Source organism: Eucalyptus grandis, chromosome 10 (genome assembly GCF_016545825.1).
Source record: "Eucalyptus grandis isolate ANBG69807.140 chromosome 10, ASM1654582v1, whole genome shotgun sequence".
NCBI lineage: Eukaryota > Viridiplantae > Streptophyta > Magnoliopsida > Myrtales > Myrtaceae > Eucalyptus > Eucalyptus grandis.
The window spans coordinates 23,296,348-23,321,591 of NC_052621.1; the positions used below are offsets into that span (position 1 = coordinate 23,296,348).

Sequence of the window (25,244 nt, forward strand, 5' to 3'; positions counted from 1 at the left end):
AATTGCAAGAAGAGTGGTTTCTCACACTCTTGACTCTTTTGGATGATGGATCCCAAACTTCTCCGGATATTCTAGAAGTTCTATATAAAATAAACTCAATAAATGAGAGTTTAAGAACTTTGGAACTGGGTCGCACCATGCGCTTGCGAAAACAGGCACGGGCGTCCAGCTACTACATTGGAAAGCACCATGGGTTCTAAACGTCATCCTATTTGGGCACCGGTGGAGCATCTCGAAATTTCTTCATTAATATTATATATGGTATCCAGATGATAAATAGTTTAAATGAAATATTTTATAATTTCGGCAAAGCACGACTCTCTCATTAAATTTGTTAAGATAGGAAAATATCTTTAAAATATGCTTTCGGAACCGTGATATTTAAGTATCTGACTTTGTGGAGAGTTATTGAATCTTTTAAAGGGTCAAGAAAGGCAACACAGTTGAAATTGATGAAAGTGCTTTGCTGGTCAAACTTGATAAGAACACGAATTTATTAGTTTCGAGCAGTATCAGAATAAGTTGCAATTGAGATTAAGCAATTAGTAAAATGATTTTACTAACTTCAACGTGCATAAATCAAATAGAAATTAGTAGATGAGATGTTATAGGAGATTAATGATGAAAAACATGTCGACATAGAACTATTGAGCGGGATTGACGTGCCTAGAAATATATATTGGGTAATTATTTCGGTGGTTCCAAAATATTTTTCTAATTTATTGACATATAAAACCAACACCAGGTTCCTCGGTATTCATCGAAACCACAAATATCTTTTGAAGAATTACCTTGTTGCCCCTGACCTCACTTTCACCAACCATTTGTCACTAACATAGTGTCCCACATTCCTTGACCTATTTTGGTACTTTTCATATTACATCATTCCTTACGTCGCTTCTATTAATTATAACCCATTAATGCACCTACTTGGCCAGTCATGCTCTCTAAGCTTACAAATCAAGCCTCCTCATTCGTGCACCTACTTGGCCAGTCATGATCTCTAAGCTTCCAAATCATGCTCCTCATTCGTACATTTGCCTTGGTCGAATCATGCTCTCTCTGTCTCCACTGGTACAATTTATCGTCCTCTTCGCACAACTCATCTCTTGTACATTTTCTTCTCTATCAAAACTAGAAGCCGTACCACATAAACATACTCATGATCCACTGATTTTTAGAATTATGCAAGCTAAGAGTAAGGAGATGAAATTACTCTGCTCCATTTAACCAAACAAGTTTCTTTGAGGTAAGATTTTCCCTCAACAGTTTGGTCCCCTTGATATTGTTAGATTAAGTGTTTGAGTGGCTTAAATAGTGTAAATTCAAGATTGTATTACTTGATTTTAAGGTGGATGAAGGTCTTTGTTCACACAAAGCTTCTCATCCAAGGTAAGTAAATCTCTTGGTGCTAAAGTGGGTTGATCCATTTAGGGGGTGTTTGGTTGGGCATTCCCAAAGCCCCTTGGACCCCCAAAGCCCATTGGGGGAAAATTTTAGTATTTGGCAAATTTTTTGGAAGCTCCTTTGACCAAGTATGAGCATTCGGAATGCTCAATGCCCAATGCTGGGGAGGGGCAACATTGGGCATTCGGCATTTGGGAAATGCCACGCCTACTGTTCATCATTTTTCTTCGTCGTCGTCTTCTTCTTCTTCTCGTCTTCTTCTTCTTATTTCCGGCCACCAAGCTTCTCCGGCAGCCACCGCCGCTACCGCCTGAGGGTCGTGCGTCGCCGGTGACCACCGTCTGGGGGTGCCGCAACGCGTGACCTCAAGCCGCCAGATCTGGCGGTCCGGAGGCCATATCTAGCCATCCGGCGGCTAGATCGGCCTCTACGACCTCAAGCGTCGAGGTCGTGCCTCCAGCGGCGACGACGCCGCATGAGGTCGCGCGCGCGCCGCCCGGGTCCGCACGACCTCGAGGCCGCCAGATTCTGGCGGTCCGGAGACCGATCCGCCGCCGAATGGCGAGATTCGGCCTCTGCGCCTCCGTGCGCCTAAGGTTGCGGCGAGCGGCGTCGCCGAGGTCGCGACCTCGGCGATCGGACGGCCAAATCTGGCCGCCCGGCATCGGGCCGCCGGATTTGATTTTCATATTTTTTTAAAAAGAAAATTAAAAGCAAAAGCTCATTTGGAATAAATTTTGCAAAACGGTATTTTCGCACAAGCAACTTTTCAATGCGTAATTTGCCAAACGGCCGAGCATTCCCGAAAACCCCTTTATCCTAAAGATATTTGCATTTGGCCAAAGACATTCCCCAAAAGCCGAACCAAACGGGCCTTAGTGCTCTTGATCCTTGTTTGATTTTAGTTTAAACGATGGATAATAACATAGATCCATGTAGTTAAAAGAAATTAATGATTATATGATAAGCTAATAAGACGCAAGACTATATGTGTGAGTGATTTTACATTATTAGCACCATGGTTGTTGCTTTGTTTATATAAGACTAAAACAATGTCTATTGTTCTAATGTAAATTTGCTGCCAGGCGAGACTATATATTTGACTCATCTAAATGTATTTCTAGAATAAAAGCACGTGGAATGCTTTCAAGGGGATTTTGAATAATTTTGATAAGTAAGGATGTGTTCAATAACTTATTTTTTTAAAATATTTTAATCATTTCTTTTCATTTTTTTTTCTCTTTTCTCTTTTTCCTTCTCTTCTTCTTCCTATAGCAGTCGTTGGCCATGACGATGGCCAATGGTTGGCTAGATGAGAGTTGGCGAGGTCGTTGGCCTTGACCTCGTGATGGTTGGGCAACGGCAACCCTTGCAGAACCTTGTTTAGCCTATCGCCAGCCACATCGATGGTTGACAACCGGCTAGGAGAAGAAGAAGAGGAAGAGAAAAAGAAAGAAAAGAAAAGAGAGAAAAAGAAAAGAAAAATATTTGGGTTGGATTTTGGAGTTGTTCCCAGGCAAAAATAATCTACTTTTGTTTTACTTCTTGATTCTTTTCTAAATGTATTCCCAAGAATAAAAATGTTATTAAACGGAATTCTGTTCTTTTTTTTTTTGTTTTGGCAAAAAAAAAAAGAGAATTAGAAACTGTTTGGCATGTTACCAAAGGGCAAATGTATTAGAGAGATGAGGCTACATACTAAAAGGTTAAAATGGTATTTTTGTGTAATACAGGGTAAAGAGGAAAATCACTACATATAAATGCTTTTATTAACATTGGACTTCATTAATTAAAATGATTATTCGTTAGTGATTAAAGTAGATAAATTAAAGGACATGAAATCTGGTAAAAAAATCTAAGTATTGTAGAATATGGGCTATTTTGTGATTTAAAAAAGTAGAGTTTTTTTTTCCTTAAATTGAATTTTTTGCGAGCTATTTACATGTTAAAGATGCTTACAATGGTAAGTCTTAGTTAGTTTGACAAGTAATTGCCTAATCTAGACAATTTATCTAACTAACCAATATTTGGAAAGTGCTAAAGTAATATGACAAGTGAGTTATTTTGGTAATTTTATGAAATTTAGGACATATAAAGTTTTTTATTATTATTAGGGTTCGTTCTTTTCTCTCATTGTCAACAAACCCCCTCATCTCCCAAAAATTCTACTCTCTTTTGAAGCTCGTCTCTATTTTGGGAGTTTGTGTGCATAAATAAATCTCTATAGCACCCACCTCATTGGTGGCAGAGATGGTGGAGTTGCACGCTAGCCACCTGCAAGGCCAGAGTTCAACTCCCCATCTCGTCATTTGTGTGACTTACCTACACCTCGTGGGAGGCGGGTCTTTGTAGGTTATCCTGGCTTTACGCCGCCGGCTGCTAGTTGTATGGACCTTCCTAGGTCACCAAAAATAAAATAAAATAAAATAAATCTTTATAGCTGATCTTAGGTAAATGTAGAGACCAATTTTGCTATTCGTCCAATTGATAGCCGTAGAGGAGGATGTTTGTGATGTGGCTCCACAACCTCTCTGAAATTAAGCCCCTTTCCTCTTCCAATTTAGATTTAGATCTAGATTTAGGGGTGTTACTCTCCCGATTTAAAATTAGCTATAGCTTTGGAAGTTCCTTATAGGTATTTGATTCGTGTTATTTCAATATATTGATGTTAGTGTCTTCGCATGATGATGGTAATGAGGATGTTAAATCTAGACAAAAACTACAAACCATTACAAATGGAGCGGGTAATCTCAATGTGTGCTCATTGTTGAATCTGTTGATGATCAATCACTCGATGTTTATGGTAACGAACCTATTCTTGAGGGATAAGAGTATGTTTCTAACTTTTCCAAGGTATCAGCATTTTCTTCTGCTTTCCTACTCTAGGGAAAATTGTCATCCCTCTCCAACCCTACATCCAAGCCTTGTGTCTCAGGTAGTGCATACATCTTAACACATCACCGAGCTAAAACTATTTAGCTAGTGAATTTCTCAAACTCAAACTTCACAGAAGCCATAGCAAAAATTACCAACATATAATTTCCAGATCAATGACAATCCATGCTTTAAAGTCAATTTGTCAGAACTAATGAGGAATTATGAATGAATGAAACGAATTGAGCAAGAAATTAATGGCAGAAAAGTAAATTTAACATTGTGCATTTATGTGTTTTGGGGATATGCTTCATGAAGAAAGCTCGATAAAATAGTTTCACTATAGTCATTAAGAAAAGAATACAATTGTTGGAACACTCACACTTTATTGTTTGTCAATCCTGGACAACTCTCAAACTTACAAGGCTCAATCACAAAATATGAGTTTTCTGAAGCTTTCAACTCTCCCTGAGGACAGCTCTCAGAATTCTAGGTTTTTCACAAGTTCTAATTTGAACGGGGCCGTCTCGGCACCTCGATTGCACTGGAAAGCGCCCTAGGTGTTGGATGTCGTCCGGGCACTTGGCCAATCTTGGTCAGGTGCCCTCTTGGTGTCTTGCTTCGTTCAGGTGCTAGGCGAGCCATCGATCGTTTACCATTGTCTCCATGTCCTTGCAAAGACTCCGATTGTCCCGATGATCACAAATTATGTTCTGAATCGAACAGGAAAGTTCGAGCCTTAATCAACTTGTGAGCCTATATTTGTTTTTTCGGTTTATCTTTCCTCCTATTAATAAAAATTCTTAGACTATTGTCAATCAGTTTTGTTTCTAACACTGTCAAGGCCTTGCCAATGAATGCACTTCTAGATTTTCATTAGGGCAACTGAAATATGGCAATGTGATTTGAGTCTTAACAGATACCTGCTACAATATAAAACATGATGGGTCTAGACTCCCCGTAGTTTAGGAGCTTTGTTCGGTTTTTACCATGACCTTAGTTAAGCTAAAGTGAAGTCATATTTTGAATTTATAATCAGTGACGTTTGGTGAGAGTTAAGTGACTACAGAAGAAAGTTCGAATATCTTTGTGATAGGTTATCAGATGCAAGGATGCGAGCAAAGCTGAGGAATGAATTGGACAAATTAAAAGCAGAGTTGCATGTCTGAAAATATCGATGAAGCTTTTTATACGATCACCAAAGATGATTTACAAATGGTCGGCCCACCTCGATGTTAGATTCGCAAGCATTCGGCTCTTTAAGAGCTTTTCCTTGTACGGTAGGTGGTGAAACTAGCAGCATTATCAGTACTTTATCAGCATGATGGATCCAATGAGAATAGTGCGAGACTTGTACAATCGTCCAACCTGAAGATTGTTTGCAAGCGCCTGGCTCAGGAACAATGTAGAAAAGCAAATCCTTTTCTCTTCCCATCCCTTCAATTCCGCTTCAATTTAATCTCCAATCTCTGAAGTCATTTCGGGTTCCCGAGATCCACCGACGCCTTATCCAGGACTCGCGAATGCCAACCTGGGACCGATTGAGACGTTGTTCAATTATCTGGCAAGTCTGCCTATGTCTTGTACGGTCGTACTCATTTCATTTTGTTGAAGAAAAAATAGGAGACATGCCAAGAGTTTTTGCACATTATTTATGTATGAACCCAATTTAAATTGTCATAGCATTAGCACCATAGCAATCGGAAAGTTATGCGCAGCGATCTTGCCTGATATAGGCTAATGTCTTGACGATCCTTGTACCTCTTTTTAGTTTAATGCAATCCTTAAATTTTTAGAAAACGACTCAATAAAATTTGGTAGAGTGTCTTCTTCATCGCTAAAGCTGACTTGTTGCATGGTCCTCTTCTTCTCTGAAATCATCATCGTTGACATCTTAACTTGACTCTCTATCTAATCATCAAAAACTCTCTCTCTCTCTCTCTCTTCTCTCGTTAAACACCAATTAAGGTCTTGCGACCTCAACAGCACATGATTCAAATATGAAATTGCAACTTTTGTATCCGAGACACGATATATGAAGAAATATATGATTAATCGAAGGACGCATTTACCCGATTTTTCATGATATAAGGATTACGTCCAAAGTGAGAGTTTATAAATCATATTATACAATGCGAAAAAGCTCTAAAGCTTGATGTGCAATTCCTCCATTTAAATAATGTATGGTTAACTTTAATAACTTGTAATAAAAATGTGGCTTGATTGAAAAAAGGAAATAGTTAAATTTGTGAAAATTGCCAAACAACTTTCGTACTAGTAAAATTGAACGCCCAGAAAACTGTCATAAGGACTGTCAAGGCTTCCAACGTAAAGAGGAGATTTGCCTACCCGGATCGGTGAAATCTGTTTTGCGGTTCCAAATTGCTGGAAATCATCGCTTTATATTCCATTTAGTGTTTCAACTATTTTCTCGTCTTTACAAAAATGAACAGATATGAAGAGACAATTACAGATTGTATAAACAAGCCAAAATGTCAGTTTTCGCAATCAGAGAAGATCCAACGCCGATGAAAACAATTATTTCCACATTTACGACCAGACAAATGATAGTCTGAAGGCCCTTTTTTTTCGTCGATTGCTTAAATTAAAAAACTTAAAAATCTACTATTTAATTTTCAGAAATAATGTAATGCCAACAAAAAATAAAAAAATATTAAAAATCTCCAATTGTTAATTAACCACAAATTAATTTTTGAATCACAAAAAAATCTTAAAATAATATAACAAATTTACCTCAAATTGATATAAATTTTCTCGTAAACTCACCATATTAATTGACTTTAATACCATCCAACATCTAAGGCCCCGTTTGTTTGCGTTTTCTTTTTTGTTTTTAAACGGTTTTCGTTTTTTTGTTAACAAAAAAGGAACAAAACGTTTGTGCGTTTCTGTTTTGTTCCTTTTGTTCTCAGGAACAAAAGAAAAAGAAACAAAACACAAATTTCATGTTTTCTTGCTTTTTAACACAAATCAAAACACTTTTTTTTTTTTTTTCTTTTATTTTCTTGTTCTTCTTTCATGGCCGAGGCCGCGTCGCGCGCCCACGGCCACGGCGACATCGCCGACGAGGGTTGGCGGCCTCACCACCACGGCGAGGCTCGGCCCCGGCGAGGCCGACGCTCGCCGGCCCCCGGCGAGGCCGACGCTCGCCATAGCCGGGCGAGGCCGACCTCGCGTCGGCGGGCGAGCTCGGCCCGCCGGATCAAGGCGAGGCCGACCTCGCGTCGGCACTGGGCGAGCTCGATCTCGCCCGGATCCGGCCTCGAGCTCGCTCAGGCGGCGAGGCCGAGCTCGCCCGGCCGGCGAGCCTCGGCCTCGCTTTGGTGGTGGCCCGGCTGAGGCCGCGCCGCCCGCCGGGCGAGCTCGGCCCTCGCCCGCCGACCGGCCAAAAGAAGAAAAAAATGAAAAAGAAAAAAGAAAAAAAGGAAAAAAAGAAAAAAATAGAAAAAATAAAAGAAATAAAAAAAATTATCCAAATTTACCAAACATGTTTCGTTTATTTTTTATTCCCTAACAAGTTTTTCAAACACGTATTTTTATTAAAAATTGTTAGAACGTAAATACTTTTTCTATTTCATTCGTCCTCAACAATTTTTAAACGTAAAACACAACCAAACGCGCCCTAACTCGATAATTTTACAATAAAATTTCACGGAATCAAACATAAGTAAATATATTATGATGAGTATATTAAGTTAGGATTTTTTTAGTGACCTAAAAATTAATTCGAGAGAAATTCACGACAGATCTACAAATTTGAAGCTGAGCGTGGCGTGAGTCCTTAAAGAAACTATGGCTCTCTATCGTTCCTTCTTCTTCGTTTCTACCAAGTGAAAAAGGGCATTTCAAAGCCTTTCCCAGTTTTTCAGATTGAGGAGGAGGAGGGGGAGACGCGAGAGAAGCTGGCTACGCCGTGGAATTCCGAGGAAAGATAGATCCCGAGGAGGCGCGAGGATTACAGAGAGAGAGAGCAGGAAGAGAGGGAGAAATGAGCTCGGATTCACTGTCCTCCTCCCACTCGCACGCCGGCATCGACGGCCACGTCTCCCAGCTGCTGCAGTGCAAGCCCTTGTCCGAACAGCAGGTGCCGCTTCTTCTACCTCGCTTCCAATCGATCATCCCCCGCTCCAATCTGGGATTTTGTAGGGGGAAGTGGAATTGGATCGGGGGTCCGCGGTCGAATCGAAGCTCTCGCGTCGTTGCGATGAGAAGTTTGCTTCTTTTGATCTGTTTTTCCTGTTTTCGCGTGTGGATTTGTGGAGTTGGTCGTAGCTTGGATTTTCTGCAATTGCATCTCCTTGGCGGATCTACGGTTAGGTCGTGTTAGCGAAGAAAAGGTTGTCTTTTTGGGTAGCATGAGCGAGGCCAATTCTTGGGTTGCCCTTTGATTCCGTCTTTATGATTTACCAGGGTAATGGGTTGATGTTGCGGCAGGTGTGGTGAGACTAGACTTCTGATGGTTTTCCTTTTTCTTGATGTGGGTGTTTTTTTCCTCTGGGTAATGCTGTGTGATGTGAATAGTAGTTCTTGTCATTGTCGAATGGTGTCGATCTGTGGTTGGAGGTCCTCCGTTAATTGGAAGATATCTTGACGGAGCAATGCCTTGTCAGCGATGATATTGCGACGAAGTTGTGTTCCAGTGGACTTTTTCTGCTGTTGTAGCCTCTTAAGAGTCTCCCATTGCCTATCTTTGTTGTCATGGGATGTTATCATGGTGAGCAACACCTTGCCGCTAGTGATTTTAGCAGTTCTTTGGTGGACTAAATGTCTTATGTAGAGGGGCAGCCGTAAAGAGGTGAGGGCTGAGTGTTGTAGAGATTAGAGACTGCAAACAGCTTCTGCAATTCTCAAGTGTATAACTAAGTTGGGGCAAATGCCTTTAAACCAAAAAAAAAAAAAAAAAAAAACGCCGCTTATGTGTACATTGCTAAGAAGCATTTAGAAAAAATTGAAAGCATGATGAGGCTTTGAAGCTGCTCAATTAAGCAATACAAGGCTTGGGGGTCAACCTTAAATACTACCCTAGGTACAATAATTCAATTCTAGTTTCATAAACAATCACGCTGACTGTGAATTCACGAGTATACTGCTATGGAGCACTTTATCTTCGACTTCCGAGTAGCTTGACTCACTCAAGCCCTATACTGTCTTATTTTGCTGGCTTTCTCTCTTTCTGGTGTGTATATCGTGATGAGTAGTCAAATGATTGCCTTTGACTTTTGACTGAGAATGACATTATTGATTGTGAAACAGGTTAGAGTGCTATGTGAGAAGGCTAAGGAGATCCTAATGGAAGAAGATAATGTCCAGGTGTGTGTGGATATTATCACAAAACTTCCCATGCAGTGTGTGGAATCTTCCCATGCAGTGTACACTCTGAGTTGACTTTTCTTAATATTTTTTATGAGGTGCAACATATCTTGATTGTCTTTTCCCTCTAACTCTTGCATGCAGCCTGTAAAAAGCCCTGTCACAATATGTGGTGATATTCACGGACAATTCCATGATCTGGCTGAACTTTTCCGCATTGGAGGGAAGGTGAAATTATTTTCCTTAGGGTATCTTGTTCGAAGAGTTGACACCTTCTTGGTGTCTTATGATGAATTTATCTTTACATATGAAAAGAAGTGGAATCGACGGTTAATACTATTGCCCCAGTGGTTTTTTTGTTTTTCATAGAGAAGAATGGATGTGCTTGTTTTAGTGAATATGCTTTTAGCAACTGATCTAAGAAAGAATAGTCGTAATGTAATTGATGCATTAAGATGTTTCGCATGCAGTCTAATACTGACAATTTTATTTAAATGAAAATCACTCATGCTTGAAACTTGTGCTGTGTTTTGCATAGTTTAGATATATCATCCTCCTTATCATGATGAGCTTTCACATTGGTTATATGGTGCCTCAATCAAACTTCTTTTTTCTTTTCCCGGTCACACCAGATTGCAGAATGGTCGTTGGACCTTGTTTTGACATTTTCATGCTCTGAATAGATATCTGCATGAGAATTGCCAAACCTTTGTTCTTTAATGCTATATATTGTTGACTAGCGTAACTTTTCTTTGTGTAGTTAACCTTCTTTTGTCGCATAAAACCATTTGCTTCTTTGGTTACTTGTTTGTACTTTTTTATATCTAGTTATGCGAATATGGTCTAATTGGAGTTTATTGCTGTTGATATAGTGCCCAGATACTAATTACTTGTTCATGGGAGATTATGTTGATCGAGGATATTATTCAGTTGAAACTGTTTCAGTAAGTATTTGTATTTCTTTCTTAAACTATTGATGTAATTGCTTTACTTTTTAGATGGGGAGTCTCATAACTAGTTTCACTATTGAATTCTCTTTGGAGCATTCTCTTTAGAGAATCACAGCATACTCTTAGTGCTGTTAGTGGGTAATGTATATTCATTTGTTTATAATCATATTGATTCGAGGAATATTTTCAGCTCTTGGTGGCACTGAAAGTGCGTCATCCTCAGCGGATTACAATTCTTAGAGGAAACCATGAAAGTCGCCAGGTAGTCATTCTTCAAATTTAAGCGCTTTCAAGTTAATTAACGATGCTTTAGAGCATTTGGAGTCTTTTCTAGCTTCACAAATTAATCCTCCTCTGATTCTTTCTTATAAAGAGGTATCATCATTTTGGCCTCCTTGTTTACCTTCTCTGTGACATAAATTTGTCTCGTGTTCTTCAACCAATCTTTGATTGAGTCATTAGTTCTGATTTAATCTCATTGCATTTGGATTGCAGATAACTCAAGTTTATGGGTTTTATGATGAATGCCTGCGAAAGTGAGTTTCTTTCCATGTTCTTTTGGAAATTTTGTGCAGTACATTTTTGGATGTCTTTATTCTGATCATTTCTGTAAGACAGTTTCATTCTTCATAGGCCATGCTTGTGTGCTATAAACTCACTTTGTTAAGACAGTCATGGGTTTGTTGCTGTTTTAGATTGCCAATATTTCTTATTATTTGATAGTAGGCCCTTGGCATTTGGTAGATTAGTAATGTCTTTCGTGATATATTTGGTCTTATTTCAGGCCATAAAACAACGAGTCTGTGTGAACTTCTTTGGAAGTTCCTTGATGAATGGTTTCATGTGTTCACCGCATACATGAAAAGATGTTGTGAATGAGTACCATTTTAAGGGTTTGTACTTATTACTCAGTTATCTAGTCGGAGGTTTGGTGTTCCAGTGTGAAAATTTTTGCTTATATATTCGGTTGGTTTCAGGTTTTATTTGGATGGGTGAATTTAATATAGACACTCGGAGACTTTATCTTTTGGGTTCTCAGGAGGGTATATGCTTTATTGCTTTTGTGGTCAGATGTCGAGCTTTATTTTGAAACAAGTCAGCTGTCATCTCTCCTTAACATAATTGGAGAATGTACTCCTTTTTCTCTATCTGCAGGTATGGTAATGCTAACGTTTGGAAGATATTCACTGATCTTTTTGACTATCTTCCATTGACGGCCCTGGTTAGTCTGAATATATCTTTTAGCAGATGTTATATTTTTACCACTTTCGTATTTGGAAATACATGGAAAAGTTGAGACTTGTAAACCTTTGAGCTATTTTTCTGGGCTGAGGGAGTTGAATTGAGCACAACTGTTGAAACTTTTCCTGTGAGGACAGGGATGCTGCCCTTTTGCCACGCCTCGTGTGTTTTCCTGATCATTAGGATGATGCACTTACTATGACTGAACTGCATATCAGATGCATCGCCAATCTAATGGAGTGTCCGTTTGCATCTTTGGCAACATATGAAGTCTTCTTTTTCGTCACTTTGGATTGAAGTATTGCTCCTTTGACCCCACTCTCTCACCAAAAGCAGTGCATGTTTGCATAATTGTCTCAAATCGCAAGAGCTGTCATATCAGTCCTAGAGTTTTAGAATACCAAAAAGAAAAGGTGGTACAGAACCTTTTAGTAATTTTTCCTAGCTTTTGTTGTTCAACCCTGTGTCCATGAGGGGGAGCGCTCCTCATGCAAAGTACTATAAGCATAAACAGAAAAGTGGTGTATTCTGTTCCAGAGCTACCTAGCAAAAGTGCTCAGTCCTGAAATTTAGGTTTTGATAAGCTGTTTGCCATCATATTTGATACTTAGGGTGTGTGGATTCATGAAAAATAATTTGAGGGAATGACTTTTCAAACCTCATTTGTTTGGTTTGCTAAAAGTGGATGATCAACAGAAAAGCTTTTATGGTAAACTACCAGACTTAAAATAGAGGAAAATGATTTCTCCATCCTAAAAAGAAGAAATTGTTTTCCTAAGCTCCTTTACTGTCAAGGAACCAATTATAATTATAATGGAGAGTAATTTTTGGAAGTAAGATCTAAGCTTGAAAAGTTATCTCACATCAAGTATACCACCAAACAATTGAAGTAAGCCATTTTCCTTATGAATACTTTTCACAGAAAACATTCTTCCATCAAGAATTTTTTTGTGAAAGAAACGCACCTTGAAAACCCTATTCTGGTGGTTAATTGTTTGGTGGTTAATTGTCTGGGACTTTGTTGTCTAATTTGCTGGGAGAAGTGAACTTTGTCCTTCTTCATTTGAAATAGCTGATACATTTGTCTTTTCCAAGAATTTTTCGGTAGACTTTAGCAGTTCACATGCTGAGTCTTTTGGATTTAGGGTGCGAGTGGTTCAGCTTTCCCAGGGGACTTTTGAGGCATTGGGCTTTCAGCATTTGGTCAAATGTTGAAACTAATTTTTTTCTTTCAAGACTACCCTTACCAATTCTTTCATTTTCTGATTGTCCCTCGTGACTGTTCAGCTTCTTTGAGCTAGGGCAGCAGCCAGTGAGGGCGGCTGGCGAGGCTAGATTGGGCCGGCGAGGGGCTGGCAAAGTTGTAGGATGCCCGCTTGGGTCGCGGGACACCAGGTTACTGCCTAGGTGGCGACGCTTGAGGTTGCGTGACCCTCGCTGGGGGTCACACGACCTAGGGCGACGGTTGCTGGTGCTAGATCTGGGCTTGCCAGCAGCCATCGCCCTTCACTGGAGGGTTCTGATTTTTTTAATTAAAAAAAGAAAAATTAGACTCAAAAGCCCTTTGCAAAAAAATATTTGCCAAACATTATTTAGGACAAAATAGCTTAGCAAAGGATTTTTTACTGAACGCAATTGCATTTCCTCAAGAAGATCAAAAGCATTTGCATATCCCGAAGGCTCATTTGCAAAGCCTAATCAAATGCACCCTTATTTGCCTTCTGCTCTCTCTCTCTCTCTCTCTCTCTCTCTCCTGGCAAGATGGTTGAATCATCACTGATTTGAAATTTTCTTGATCAGCCTCCCTGTCCCAAAATTTGGTTCTCATGTATCAAGTTTATAATTCTTTTCTTTTGTTTTATTTTGAAGGTTGAATCGGAAATTTTTTGTCTGCATGGTGGGTTGTCCCCATCTATCGAAACCCTTGATAATATACGTAATTTTGACCGTGTTCAAGAAGTTCCTCATGAGGGCCCTATGTGTGATCTCCTATGGTCTGACCCGGATGACCGCTGTGGTTGGGGTATTTCACCCAGAGGTGCTGGTTATACCTTCGGTCAGGTTTGTAGTATTTCATTTTTGCTATTTCTTCCTTTTTCCTACTTGTCATCGTCCACAACCAAAGTATTCAATTGAGAACCATAAATTTCGATGTTGTGTTGGATTGCTTTTGCAGGACATATCTGAGCAGTTTAACCATACAAATAATTTGAAGCTAATTGCTCGAGCTCATCAGTTGGTTATGGAAGGATATAACTGGGGTCATGTAATTACTTCCCTTCAAGCTGCAGATTTTTTTTTTTTTTCATTTAAATTTGTGATTATGACGCTTATGAAAAATAAATCATGTGATCTTGACAGGATCAAAAAGTCGTTACAATATTTAGTGCACCTAACTACTGTTATCGCTGTGGTAACATGGCGTCCATCCTGGAAGTTGATGACTGCAAAGGCCACACATTCATACAGGTCTCTCTCTCTCTCTCTCCCTCTCCCTCTCTCTCCCTCTCCATATGCGCACGCAAGCACTTACGTGCATGCATGCAGAAGCAAGGCGCAATGGCTATAGAGAGAATTTGACATGCATACTTGAACTAATATAATGCACTTTTGAACTCTGCAGTTTGAGCCAGCTCCAAAGAGGGGAGAGCCAGATGTAACTCGCAGAATGCCAGATTATTTCCTTTGATGTAGCAGGCTTCAGGTAAGCATATCTTGTCGCGGGTGCATAGTTCCTTTCAAATGAGGTTGGGTAGGCCATTGAAGTTTCCAGAGCTGGAGCTTCTGGATGATGGTGCCTACTGGGCTTGAGGCATCTAAAATGTTACTGGCGAGGCTTTGGGTTGAAAAGGAAGGGCAACCGTGCAGGAAATGGTGCAGCGACAACTTGTAATTGTTTGCCTTTTACCCTCTATTTTCTTAATTTTTGACATACTTGTTTTCTGGGAAGACTGGCTGCGAGATCAGGCTTGTAGAGGAAGACGGGTTTTCTTTTCTTCAAATGCGTGATTTTCTTTGCCTTCCTTGTCAGTTCTTTTGGCTTTAGTTTTGATGTACGAATGTTCTGGGCTTAATTGAATGGGCAATTAAATTTAGAGAAACATTCTGTTACAAAGAAACTCGTATGATCTATCAGCCAATGTGGATTTTGGTGGGGAACGATATTCTGATTTCGAATTTACAACAATCGATGGATTCAGGTCTTTGCTGTGGCCAGGATCAAGAATGGTAGGTCGTTCCCCATTATTATGGACTCTCTCTCTCTCTCTCTCTCTCTCTCTGAATTGTGAATTTGCACTGAAGCGTGCAAGACTGTTCTTGCTAAGTGTTGTAAATTATGTCTAGGTGCTGAACCAGCTGAAAATGTATGTTGCGTGGTTCTTTACGTTTAAAGCCTTGTATTAATCATCGTCTGAACCATTCGACTGTCAACATCCCTTGAGCCTGTGCACACATTGACATCATACTAAAGCCACACGTGCAGGTCGACTCCTGCAAAGGCATGAACCGTATCAAAGTAAGCATGCACTAGATTTTACCCGAGCCAATAAGCGTAAATATAATGCTAGCCAAAACCCAAAAAAGAACGGGGAAAAACGCTGTATATGTAAGTGATTTTACCTGGCAATGATGAAACATGTCATTATATTGGCAAGAATCCTTTGGTATGATGCGGTTCAGTGGCAATGTTGTACTACAACTTACGTCAACCAAAATAATAATCGCTGACCCAAATTAGCAAAATATAATACAAGCGAAAGTGTAACCCCTGGTGAACCATGTCATCATATCACATCAGTTCAAATTTCCAATGGTAGTGAGGTATACAGTAAAATTTGCAATCCTACAACATAATGCATAAGCTGAACTGGGCCGCTGTTGGTTCAACCGTGGTGTAAAATTCTTCTGAGTTTTAAATTCGAATGTTCCTTTGGGTTTGAGGCTTTACATACAATATAAAACACTATGAAAAAACGAGAAATAATTTCTGTCGTTCAGTCGTCCCGCTTGAAAATAAATGTTATGGGCTTAAATGCGGCCAACACCACTGCAACTTTACATGCAATGAATCCAATCATCCCAACAATGAGCTCTTCCGACGTTAATGCCACAGGAACCTCACCTGAGCTGTACTTGAGTACTCCGAAAAAAACAGTTGCTGCCAATGCCAGAGTTGTTATTGGACCCTTCAACCGACGAAACGCTTGATCAACAGAGTTCCTAGAGATTGTTGCGGGAGCAGGCAATTCGTCTACGGATCTTTGCAATATCAACAGATAGACAAATCCTCCAAGCCCACCAGTTAAGAATGCAAGAGCATCCTTCTCGCCGGCTGAGACAGACGCAACTGCTGTGCCGACAGAGACCAGCATGGCATCGTAGAGTAACAAGGAAAGCTTCAGATCTGCATATTCCTGCATGCTTTCCTCACTAGACATTTTAGGACTAGGAGAAGTTGATTCCCGCATGCTATTGCTCAACAAGGTGTGTGAATCTCCAGACAATTCCTTGACAAGGGAAGGTCTAAGTTCAATCATGGAACTATCACTTCCCTCCCCAATTAAAATATCGTCAGCTTCAAAATCATACTGGTAACCCCCATACTGTATTTCTTTTGCAGTGTGCTCCTCCAGTGATGGTTGGCGGGCATGAATAACAGAGAGAGTGACATAACCTAATCTCCATTGGCCTGATCTTCATAATGAAAAAGAGAAAGTTAAGATTGACAACAAGATCATAAAAAAGATAAAAAGCTAATGCTGTATGACTTACTGCATTTTTGACCAATGGGAAGACATTCCTTGCAAAATCATTAAATCACTGGTGGAGTTCGACAATCATAACAACATAGTGCATCAAATGACTAGCTGGTGACGTTTACTAATGAAAAGTTGACATGCTGAATGACCACTCAAAACTAAATTGTCCAGATCTACTTGCATATATAACTGTAGACCTATGATAGTTCTCCCTCATTGAAACTGTCACAATGGATAACCTATGGAACTGACTATATATACATATGTAAGAATGTAATGTCCTTTCATCAATGTACAGCAATTCCACAGTAGGCAAACCTGATTCAAGACTAATCCAGAGAGCTTGAGGTCCTCCAAGCTTGGGTCCTTTAAAAGTGAATTCATCAACAGAAGCTCTTTGAAAATGAAGAATGTTATGATCAACTTCTTCCTGCCGTTCCACTGAAAACTCAGTCAATGGAGTTGCAGATAGCCTTTGTAATAGCGAATGTCCATGTTCATCAATCAAGCAGAGCAGAATTCCAGCATTGACATCAGTTAACCCTGAACCATACATCCTACTTGTATGTAGCTTAATCTTGTACAAGGATTGAGAATTGCCAACATCGCCTAACAACATTTTCTCTTCTTCTGAGTGTCCTGAGCAGAACTTAATCTCTGTGGTTGGAAAAAGACGGGACGGTTTTGCATAGTCCTGAAAATCTAAATGTAGAATATGTTCCACAAGAAAGAGGTAAGCATATGACCAAGAAAAACAGAAAAGAAGCGATTAGATTATCCAAAAATTTATATAACTGTTATTCCAAACTGCAAATAAGATAGCACCTAACCAAGAGAAAAGAGAAATGGTTAGAAATGACAAAGGAAAAATTAAACATGTGACACTGTTATGATCTAGTACACAGGATCCTTTTGCAGTTTTGGCTTCAAAAATTGGAAAGCATCAGGCAACAATGTCCTACTTTCCATGAAGGACTGCCACTGCCTAAGGAACAAAAATAGAAACGTAAGTGGGAGCTAGTTGGGCCTACTTCTCAGCACCACTTGCTAACCAGTATATTAATTAAGTTCAAATCTGCTGACAAAGGGAAATGTCATCCCTAAAAACTTTAAAAGTAATATATCCACGAAGACTATTGATTAAAAGTTTGAAGGGCCGCTTGATACAGAGGTCTCATATTGAGTTTTTGACTGCAAAAGTCAGATAAGGCTACAACCACGAAGAAATGTGCACAGTGCTTCTAGGCTTCTAATATTGGCTTTGCATTCTATTTATTTTTTCCAGACGACACTGAGGGGAGATGTTGAAGACAGACCAATTTGCACAGATGAAGGCCGCTCACTTCCTGATATTTGCCACTTTTTGAAGAGGGTGTGCCAATTGTTTAAAACATTTATTATTGTCAAGGGTGAAGAAAGAGCCACAAAGGGTGTGGAAGTAGGGGTTCCTAGGGAAAAAACCAGCTGGCCTGCCTCATCCAGCAATGCAATAATACACCTCATGGAAACACTTATGCCATTTCAAAGATAATTGAAGCACCATTCATGCCACATATGGAAACATAACTGCAGGAAGAAGGCAATTGAAGCAATCCCGGTGTAGCATTCGAAATTCTATACTATGAAAAATGCAGCCAAACCTAAGGAAACTTGTAACTGAATTCCACATCAGAGCCAACTGAACAAGCTACAAAAAATTCTTCACACTGTAAAAGCAGGACATTTTATAGAAATTTGCCAAAGAGCAATGCTACACTTATTAACACTGGTGTATAAAATTGGTCCACTAAAAGATGGGTTAGATAGAGAGTAGCCCTTTAAAAACTGGGCCATATTCAAGAACAATAACAGTACGAGACATCGCAATTTAGTAAACCAGTCTTATAAGTGTAGCCATTTCCCTTTACCAAACTAATTTACACCGAGTCCTCGGATTTTCCCAGAATGGAAAATGGCTCTATTCAACTAGTGCAGCAACAGAAGACAACAGCCAAATCTCAAAAAAAAAAAAAAATCTATTTTTACAATCTTTTCACTTCGATTCCAAACAAGTCAAGAAAGCGAATAGCCGCGGCCATTAATGGCGGGAAAAAAAAGAAAAAAAGATTCGACCGCAAAGAACATGAACCGGGGAACCTCCAAACCCAAGATTCAGACTAGAAAACTATCACCAAGCACGACACATGGTCGAACCCGAAAGAACCACGCGGTCGAGCGAATCGAAACCGGCGCCAGAGCGACGAACGTCGACCGCGACGCCACTTGCTGGCGAGTTCTATAGAAATTAGCCGAACCCTCTTCCCATAAGACGGTGGAAACGGGCACAAGAACAAGGAGGGTGACCGGTGAGGGAAGTACCTTGGAATTTGGACAGCTTGGAGCGTACGGCGCCACAGCCGCCGCGGCCGCCGGTCCGGCGACGGAGCGGCGCGGTGATTATGGGGCTTATTATGATGCCGCCGCGGCCACTGTTGTAACCGTGTACTGCACCGAAAGCGTTTCTTGGCGAGACTATCTCCATTGCTGCGATCTTTCTGCGAGAGAGAGAGAGGGAGAGGCTTTGCGTGCTTGTGCCGGAGGCTGGAGAGAGAGGAAAGAGACGGGAGATTTTCCGGAGAGGAAACGCTGGACTACGTCGTTTCTCAGCTGCATGCAGGTAAAGCCCAAAAGGCCCAATCACTTGGGAATATATATATACTAATTGGGTTATCTTATCTTACCTTACATATAATTTATCTTAGGGATTTTCTCTAAAAGGCGGCTTTTGAGCACCAATGATGTGCACTTAATTAATCACTCTTCTTTTAACTCCTTAGAAATAGGATTTTCCAATACCCACATGGTAGAATTTTAAACGAGGGCCTCAAGTGGAGCCATTTTAAGAGGGCTTAGAGTGGACTCTACCTAAAATAAGGGCATGATGTGTACTTAATTAATAATCCTTTCAATGTATACAATATGAAATATGCATAATCAATGTATACAATATGAAATACGATTATGCATATTATTTAATAATATGGATTATTATATCTTCTTTGGATTTAAAAATCTTCTGTGAATGATCCACATGTACCTTTTTTTTTCACCGTTCACACACATCAAAATTGGAAACAAAATCAACAAGTTCTGCTAACTTGAATTGATAGAAGGACGATATTGAACACCATGGACTACATTGAATATGTATCAAAAGTTCGGAGATCACATTAAACAAATTATAAATTCATGAGCAACGTTATATATTGAGCTAAAGTTTGAAGATTACATTGAATAAATTAAAATTTTAGGGCTAATAATATATATACTATGGTTTGATCTCCAAGGACCAATCCATCTTTGAAGTTTCATTATTTGAAGTGCCAAAAGAAGTTGACAATGATTGGATCTAAGTAGATCCTTAAAAAGCTCAAAGGGAAGAAACAAGCTATGCTGGGAGACCCCAAAACATCGTCCTCATATTCCCTAACAATTAGGAAAAAAAAGATTGATCGGGAATCAAGGACCCTTCGATGGTAAAGGTAAACATCACATCAAAAGTTTCAGTTCTTCTATCATAGCAAAGTGAAAGGCCCACTGTAGAGTTGGCACGCTCTTACAAGCAAGTCAAATTAATCGATTGACAACTATGTACCCCGGTTAATATATGCACTATGGTTTGATTTCCAAGGACCATGTTTGAAGTTTCATTATTCATTGTGCCAAGAGGAGTTGACAATGATCAGTAACGGCACCAGATGTGATCCGCCGAGGTGGGTAGGGTAAAGAAAGGAGAGGGTCTTTTCCCATGCTTTAGCTGATCATATTTGATTTCTATTTTGTCTTTACTCAAAGCTTGTCCCATGTTCTTGTCATCCTAATTATTTAGCTTTCATAGAAATTTGACTTTTAAGATATTTTATCTTTACAATGGTCGCTAGCTAACCTACGCCCAAACTCGGTGAGGGCCCACAAGCCCATCGCCTAGTGGCTAGGGCTGTTGCGACTCTCGCTCAGTGTCAACAAGGGCGTTAAGAAAAAAAAAGAAAAAACCAAAAAATATTTTAAAAAATATTCACATTAGCATCAGTTGAGCTACGTATAATCATCAGCGACCACGTCATTGATTTCCGCTTAAAATTAGTCAAATTGACTCAATTGGTAAAAGTAGGAAGTTTTAAGATTAAATTAGCACATTTTAAAAAATTATGATTAAATTATTATAAATATAATAGATTTAAGACTTTTTTAATCATTTTTTTTTTCTGATTGCATAATTCCATTTTCTCGTTAAAATATTGATTCTAGCATCCACCACAGAATATATCCATATTTAATATGGCATATTAGTGGCATGTCACTAGGTTCAAAATTCTTGATATTGCCTTAAATGTTAGTTGATCATAGTGTTATGGAATTTAATGTTAGTGTTCGCACCCCTTATAGTATTTGTAATTTGTATGCTGTGTTTGTATATGAGTTGGATTGGTTATGTTAATGTGTATTCTCCATGTTTGTATATGGATACGAGATATGTGATCAAATGACATCACACGCATCTATTAGGACGAAGTGCTACGTAGTGACAATGAGAGCCACCTCTTGAATCGATGGAGGCCACTCTTAAAATATGATTGTCTGTATATAACAATGGGATTGGATATACGATACGCATCATCGATATCATTTGTGTTAGAAACATATTACTCGATTTCGTGTATCTTTCATATTGTAATCTTAATAGATTATAATTTCTATTGTAATATTGTCTTATTATGTATAGTCATCTTATAAAACCTATCAATAGGCTCATGTATAGTAACATTGAAATATATAGAAACTTATCCAATTCACTTTTCCGCATTACTCTTAATTATTTGTATGATCCGCTATCAATTGGTCCACTTCCTTGGCCCCATCGACACACTAGCCAAGATTTTCTTTAATTTTTTTATATTTTATTCTGAAGCAAACCCCAGTTAGTAAATTATGTTTTCCTTTTTAATGTTAGGAAACCCACCTATAGAGAATAGAAGAAACAAAAAAAAGGGGAAGAAATAAATTATATATAGAGAAATTACCAATTCCGAAACCGACCCTGGAAATGAGTGGGCCAATTCTCAGTCACACAAACTGGAAATTGACCCTACTCGGTCCTATTCCAGATTTCAACGTGAAACCGACCCACCATAAAACCTATTATCCTTACTTAGAAGAGATGATGAATTACTTGGCCAGCAATCCGCATGCTCCATGTCGAGACCGACTCACCAACAGTGTCTGCAGGCTTGCTTAGATTGGAAGCTGAGTCGATTTCAGGATCTTACAGCTAGCTGTGAGCTCTTTTGCTAGAGATGCGTACTCAAAAAAGCAAGCGAAAGTGTTGACCAATTTGTGATTCGCGAATACCAATTGCCGTTTTTTTTTTTTTTTTTTTTAATTAGTCAATGCTGTAAACGGAGGGGTCGGAATTACCCTATGAGAATCTTGCAATTTTCCCTCTGCAGAACCAAAGTCGCAATCTCCGTTGACAAGTCTTGCCGACAAGCTTAGATTCTACGCAGCAATGTGAGGCCAACAAGGGCTGCGGCCATCACTTCCCCATCCGAACTTGATTCCTCAAAGGATAGAGAACATATACTGTGAATATATTATGTGTATGAACGTGATAATTTGTGAATCTCTGCTAATAAAATACTAGTAGTAGTTAGAAGCAGTTAGTGTTGAGCGAATGATCGCATTGAATTCTACGAATTACTCTTTAATCATTAAATTTACCCTTCATATGGATAAATATTGTAAAAGTACTTCTTTCTTGAATTTACCACCATTATCCAACTAATCTTAAGCCTATTGTACGAATAATAATTCAATTCTAAAATTTTCAATTTTATCAATTAAGTACTACACGTTTGTATGAAATTCTAATGTAATCATTATGACTAATTTTTACCTAAAATTGCTAACGGTTGGACTACGTCAACGATGTCTAGCATATATTAATTGGAATGACTATATTAGCAAAAATAGAAGGTTTAGTTTTGAATTATCTCTAACATGATAACACCCCTCTCTTCATGTTTTCAATTAAGTTTATCAATTTTGAACATTTTATTATCATTACAACTCTCTCTTTCAATGCATATGCCTCATTGGACAATGTGGATCCACGTAAGACCTACACAATCCGACATATCACGTGCGTTGTGCCCATTGCATTGGATGTGGACAATGAATTGTCACATGATTCATACATTTAAGCACCTTCTTCCAACGAGAAAACGCAATTTCACACCCTACTCCTAGTACATTGATTTTGGCCGACGAGTCCTATTGGCTAACGTTACTCAAAGGGTTTCATGGTCTTAAGTATAAGGACTCATCTCTTTTTTGTATGAAAAAAGGGTTAAAGCTGAATATAAAAATTTGATGTTGTAATCTATTATCCCTATTTTATCACCTAATAAATCATGAAGTAACTCTCTTGAAGGTAATATAAAAGAACTATTATCCAAGGGCTTGTCGATTTCATTGTTAGCAAGTCAGTCAATAGAGCAATTTTCTTTCCAAAAGTTATGTTCTACTTTAAACATAAAGTGAGAACACAATAATCTTTTGAAATATTCAAGTAAAGTAGGGTTAGCATTATCAATTATAAGCTCTTGACTAACAAGGACAGTGATGGTTTTAGAGTGACTCTTAATGATGATCTTATGAAAATCAAGATCATCATGAGGACCCATTAATTTCGGGAGAATTACCAAAAAAGTCCTAAACCTATTGTGATTGTGCCAATTTAGTCCTAAACTTTTTTTTTTGGCCAACTTAGTCCTAAACCTTTACAATTGTACCAATTAAGTCCATCCGCCAAAATTGGCTGGCTGGTGCCGACGTGGACACCGGCCGGCCGGCGAACGATTTTTTAATAATTTTTTTTTATTTTTTTCGATTTATTTATTTATTTATTTATTTATTTATTTTTCTTCCTATCTTCTTCTTCCTCGGCGGCGCCGCCGCCCGGCGAGGCGAGGGCCGGCGAGGTCGCCCCGCCGCCATCGGCGAGGCTCGCCCGCCGCCACCGGGCGAGGCGAGCCTTGCCCGCCGACGGCGAGGCCGCCGTCGCCCGGCCAAGGCGAGGCTCGGCCTCGCCCGGCCATGGCGAGGTCAAGCCTCGCCGAGATCCGGCGACGGCGGCCTCGCCGTCGCCGGGCGAGGCTCGCCCGCCGGTGGCCGGCGGGGCGAGGCTCGCCCCCGACGGCAAGGCCGCCGTCGCCCAACCAAGGCGAGGCTCGGCCTCGCCCGACCATGGCGAGGTCGAGCCTCGCTAGATTCGGGCGACGGGCAGCCTGCTGGCAAGCACCCGGCGAGGTCGACCCTCGCCTTGGCCGGGAGAGGGTCGACCTCGCCGGGGCGGCCGAGGCCGCCGTCGCTGGGCGAGGCTCGCCCCGCCGGCCAGGCGGGCGAGCCTCCTGGGCCGAGGTGAGGCCGCCGTCGCCGATCCGGCGAGGCTTGACCTCGCCATGGCCGGGCGACGGCGGCCCGCCGCCGCCGGGCGAGCTCGCTCGCTAGTGGCCGGCGGGGCGAGCCTCGCCGGTGGCCGGGCGAGGCGACCTCGCCGGCCGAGGAAGAAGAAGATAGGAAGAAAAAAAAGAAGAAAAAAAGAAGAAAAAAAAATTAAAAAAATCGAAAAAAATAAAAAGAAATTATTAAAAAATTGTTCGCCGGCCGGCCGGCGTCCACGTCAGCGCCGGCCGGCCAATTTTGGCCGGATGGACTGAATTGGTACAATTGTAAAAGGTTTAGGACTAAATTGGCTAAAAAAAGTTTAGGACTGAATTGGCACAATTGCAATAAGTTTAGGACTTTTTGGTAATTCTCCCCATTAATTTCGTGAAAATGTTGGTTGTTTTTTTTTTTTTCCAGTGAATGAAAATGAAAATACTATCATGTTTCTCAATTTTGCTTTTCTTGAAAACCCATTTGGAGCGTGAAGATTATTATTTTTAGTAATAATTACAAATCTGAGAACATGTTAGCCTATCCCGTCGTCAAACTTAAACAATAGAATGGGAAAATGGATTAAAACATGCTTTGTTTTCGTTTTTCTTCTCTCTTAGATATTATCTTGGAAAAGAAATTAACTGAATGTTTTGAAAGATGATTATTAACTTTGAGACATAATTGCTAAGGTATACGAAACATGCTTGATGCGCAATCAGAAGTTTTCATTAAAAAAAAAAAAAAAGAATTTCGTGAAGAAGTCCATCTTTTATCCAGAACAATGAAAAATAAGCAAAAGGTCACTGTTTATCCAAGTTAATGAAATCTCAAAAGAAAGAGAACCCAAAAGAAAAGCACAAATATGTTATTGTAAAAGAAAATTTCAGGATTTACTTTTCTTCTTTCCATTTTGGTTACCACTTAAAACTCAAAATGCTGTCCATGACACATTTATTACGAAAAAACCATTAATCTCACAGAGATATTGGAATTAGTACCCCTAACCCAAGTCTATAATATGATGCTATTTGGTCCAATATTTTGCTAAAATGCATACATTTCACTACATATGATAGATGACTGTAAGACCAATCTAATATGGAGAATGACAGATCTAATATGAAGAATATGCATGTATCAACATATATACATTTCAATGAAGATTTTTGGCTTAGGGGTATTGGTTTGAAATTTTCCAACA

The 25,244-nt window shown here is 39.7% G+C and overlaps 2 protein-coding genes across 2 annotated transcripts; one reads left to right on the forward strand and one right to left on the reverse strand.

Moving 5' to 3' along the window:
- The first annotated feature begins 8,074 nt into the window (after positions 1–8,074).
- LOC104422309 (serine/threonine-protein phosphatase PP2A-2 catalytic subunit) lies at positions 8,075–14,915 on the forward strand. The gene is made up of 11 exons (XM_010034598.3): positions 8,075–8,386; positions 9,556–9,612; positions 9,757–9,840; positions 10,485–10,556; positions 10,753–10,824; positions 11,058–11,098; positions 11,718–11,784; positions 13,674–13,865; positions 13,981–14,070; positions 14,166–14,273; positions 14,428–14,915. Exons 1-11 carry the CDS (start codon positions 8,291–8,293, stop codon positions 14,491–14,493), a joined length of 945 nt encoding a protein of 314 aa, XP_010032900.1. The 5' UTR covers positions 8,075–8,290; the 3' UTR covers positions 14,494–14,915.
- A 650-nt stretch (positions 14,916–15,565) lies between these two features.
- LOC104422308 lies at positions 15,566–19,169 on the reverse strand. Its single transcript, XM_010034597.3, has 3 exons — positions 18,923–19,169; positions 16,883–17,266; positions 15,566–16,494 (listed from the first exon to the last, which is right to left on the reverse strand). The coding sequence occupies exons 1-3, from the start codon at positions 19,083–19,085 to the stop codon at positions 15,800–15,802; spliced, it is 1,242 nt and encodes a 413-aa protein (XP_010032899.2). The 5' UTR covers positions 19,086–19,169; the 3' UTR covers positions 15,566–15,799.
- Positions 19,170–25,244: the final 6,075 nt, after the last annotated feature.

Coding starts and splice junctions, on each gene's coding strand:
- LOC104422309 (XM_010034598.3), top strand. CDS start 8,291: ATGAGCTCGGATTCACTGTCCTCCTCCCACTCGCACGCCGGCATCGAC. Junction 11,785..13,673: donor ATCTTCCATTGACGGCCCTG/GTTAGTCTGAAT, acceptor TTTATTTTGAAG/GTTGAATCGGAAATTTTTTG. Junction 13,866..13,980: donor CTGGTTATACCTTCGGTCAG/GTTTGTAGTATT, acceptor TTGCTTTTGCAG/GACATATCTGAGCAGTTTAA.
- LOC104422308 (XM_010034597.3), bottom strand. CDS start 19,085: ATGGAGATAGTCTCGCCAAGAAACGCTTTCGGTGCAGTACACGGTTAC. Junction 17,267..18,922: donor CAAGCTGTCCAAATTCCAAG/GTACTTCCCTCA, acceptor TTCTACATTTAG/ATTTTCAGGACTATGCAAAA. Junction 16,495..16,882: donor CTGGATTAGTCTTGAATCAG/GTTTGCCTACTG, acceptor TATGAAGATCAG/GCCAATGGAGATTAGGTTAT.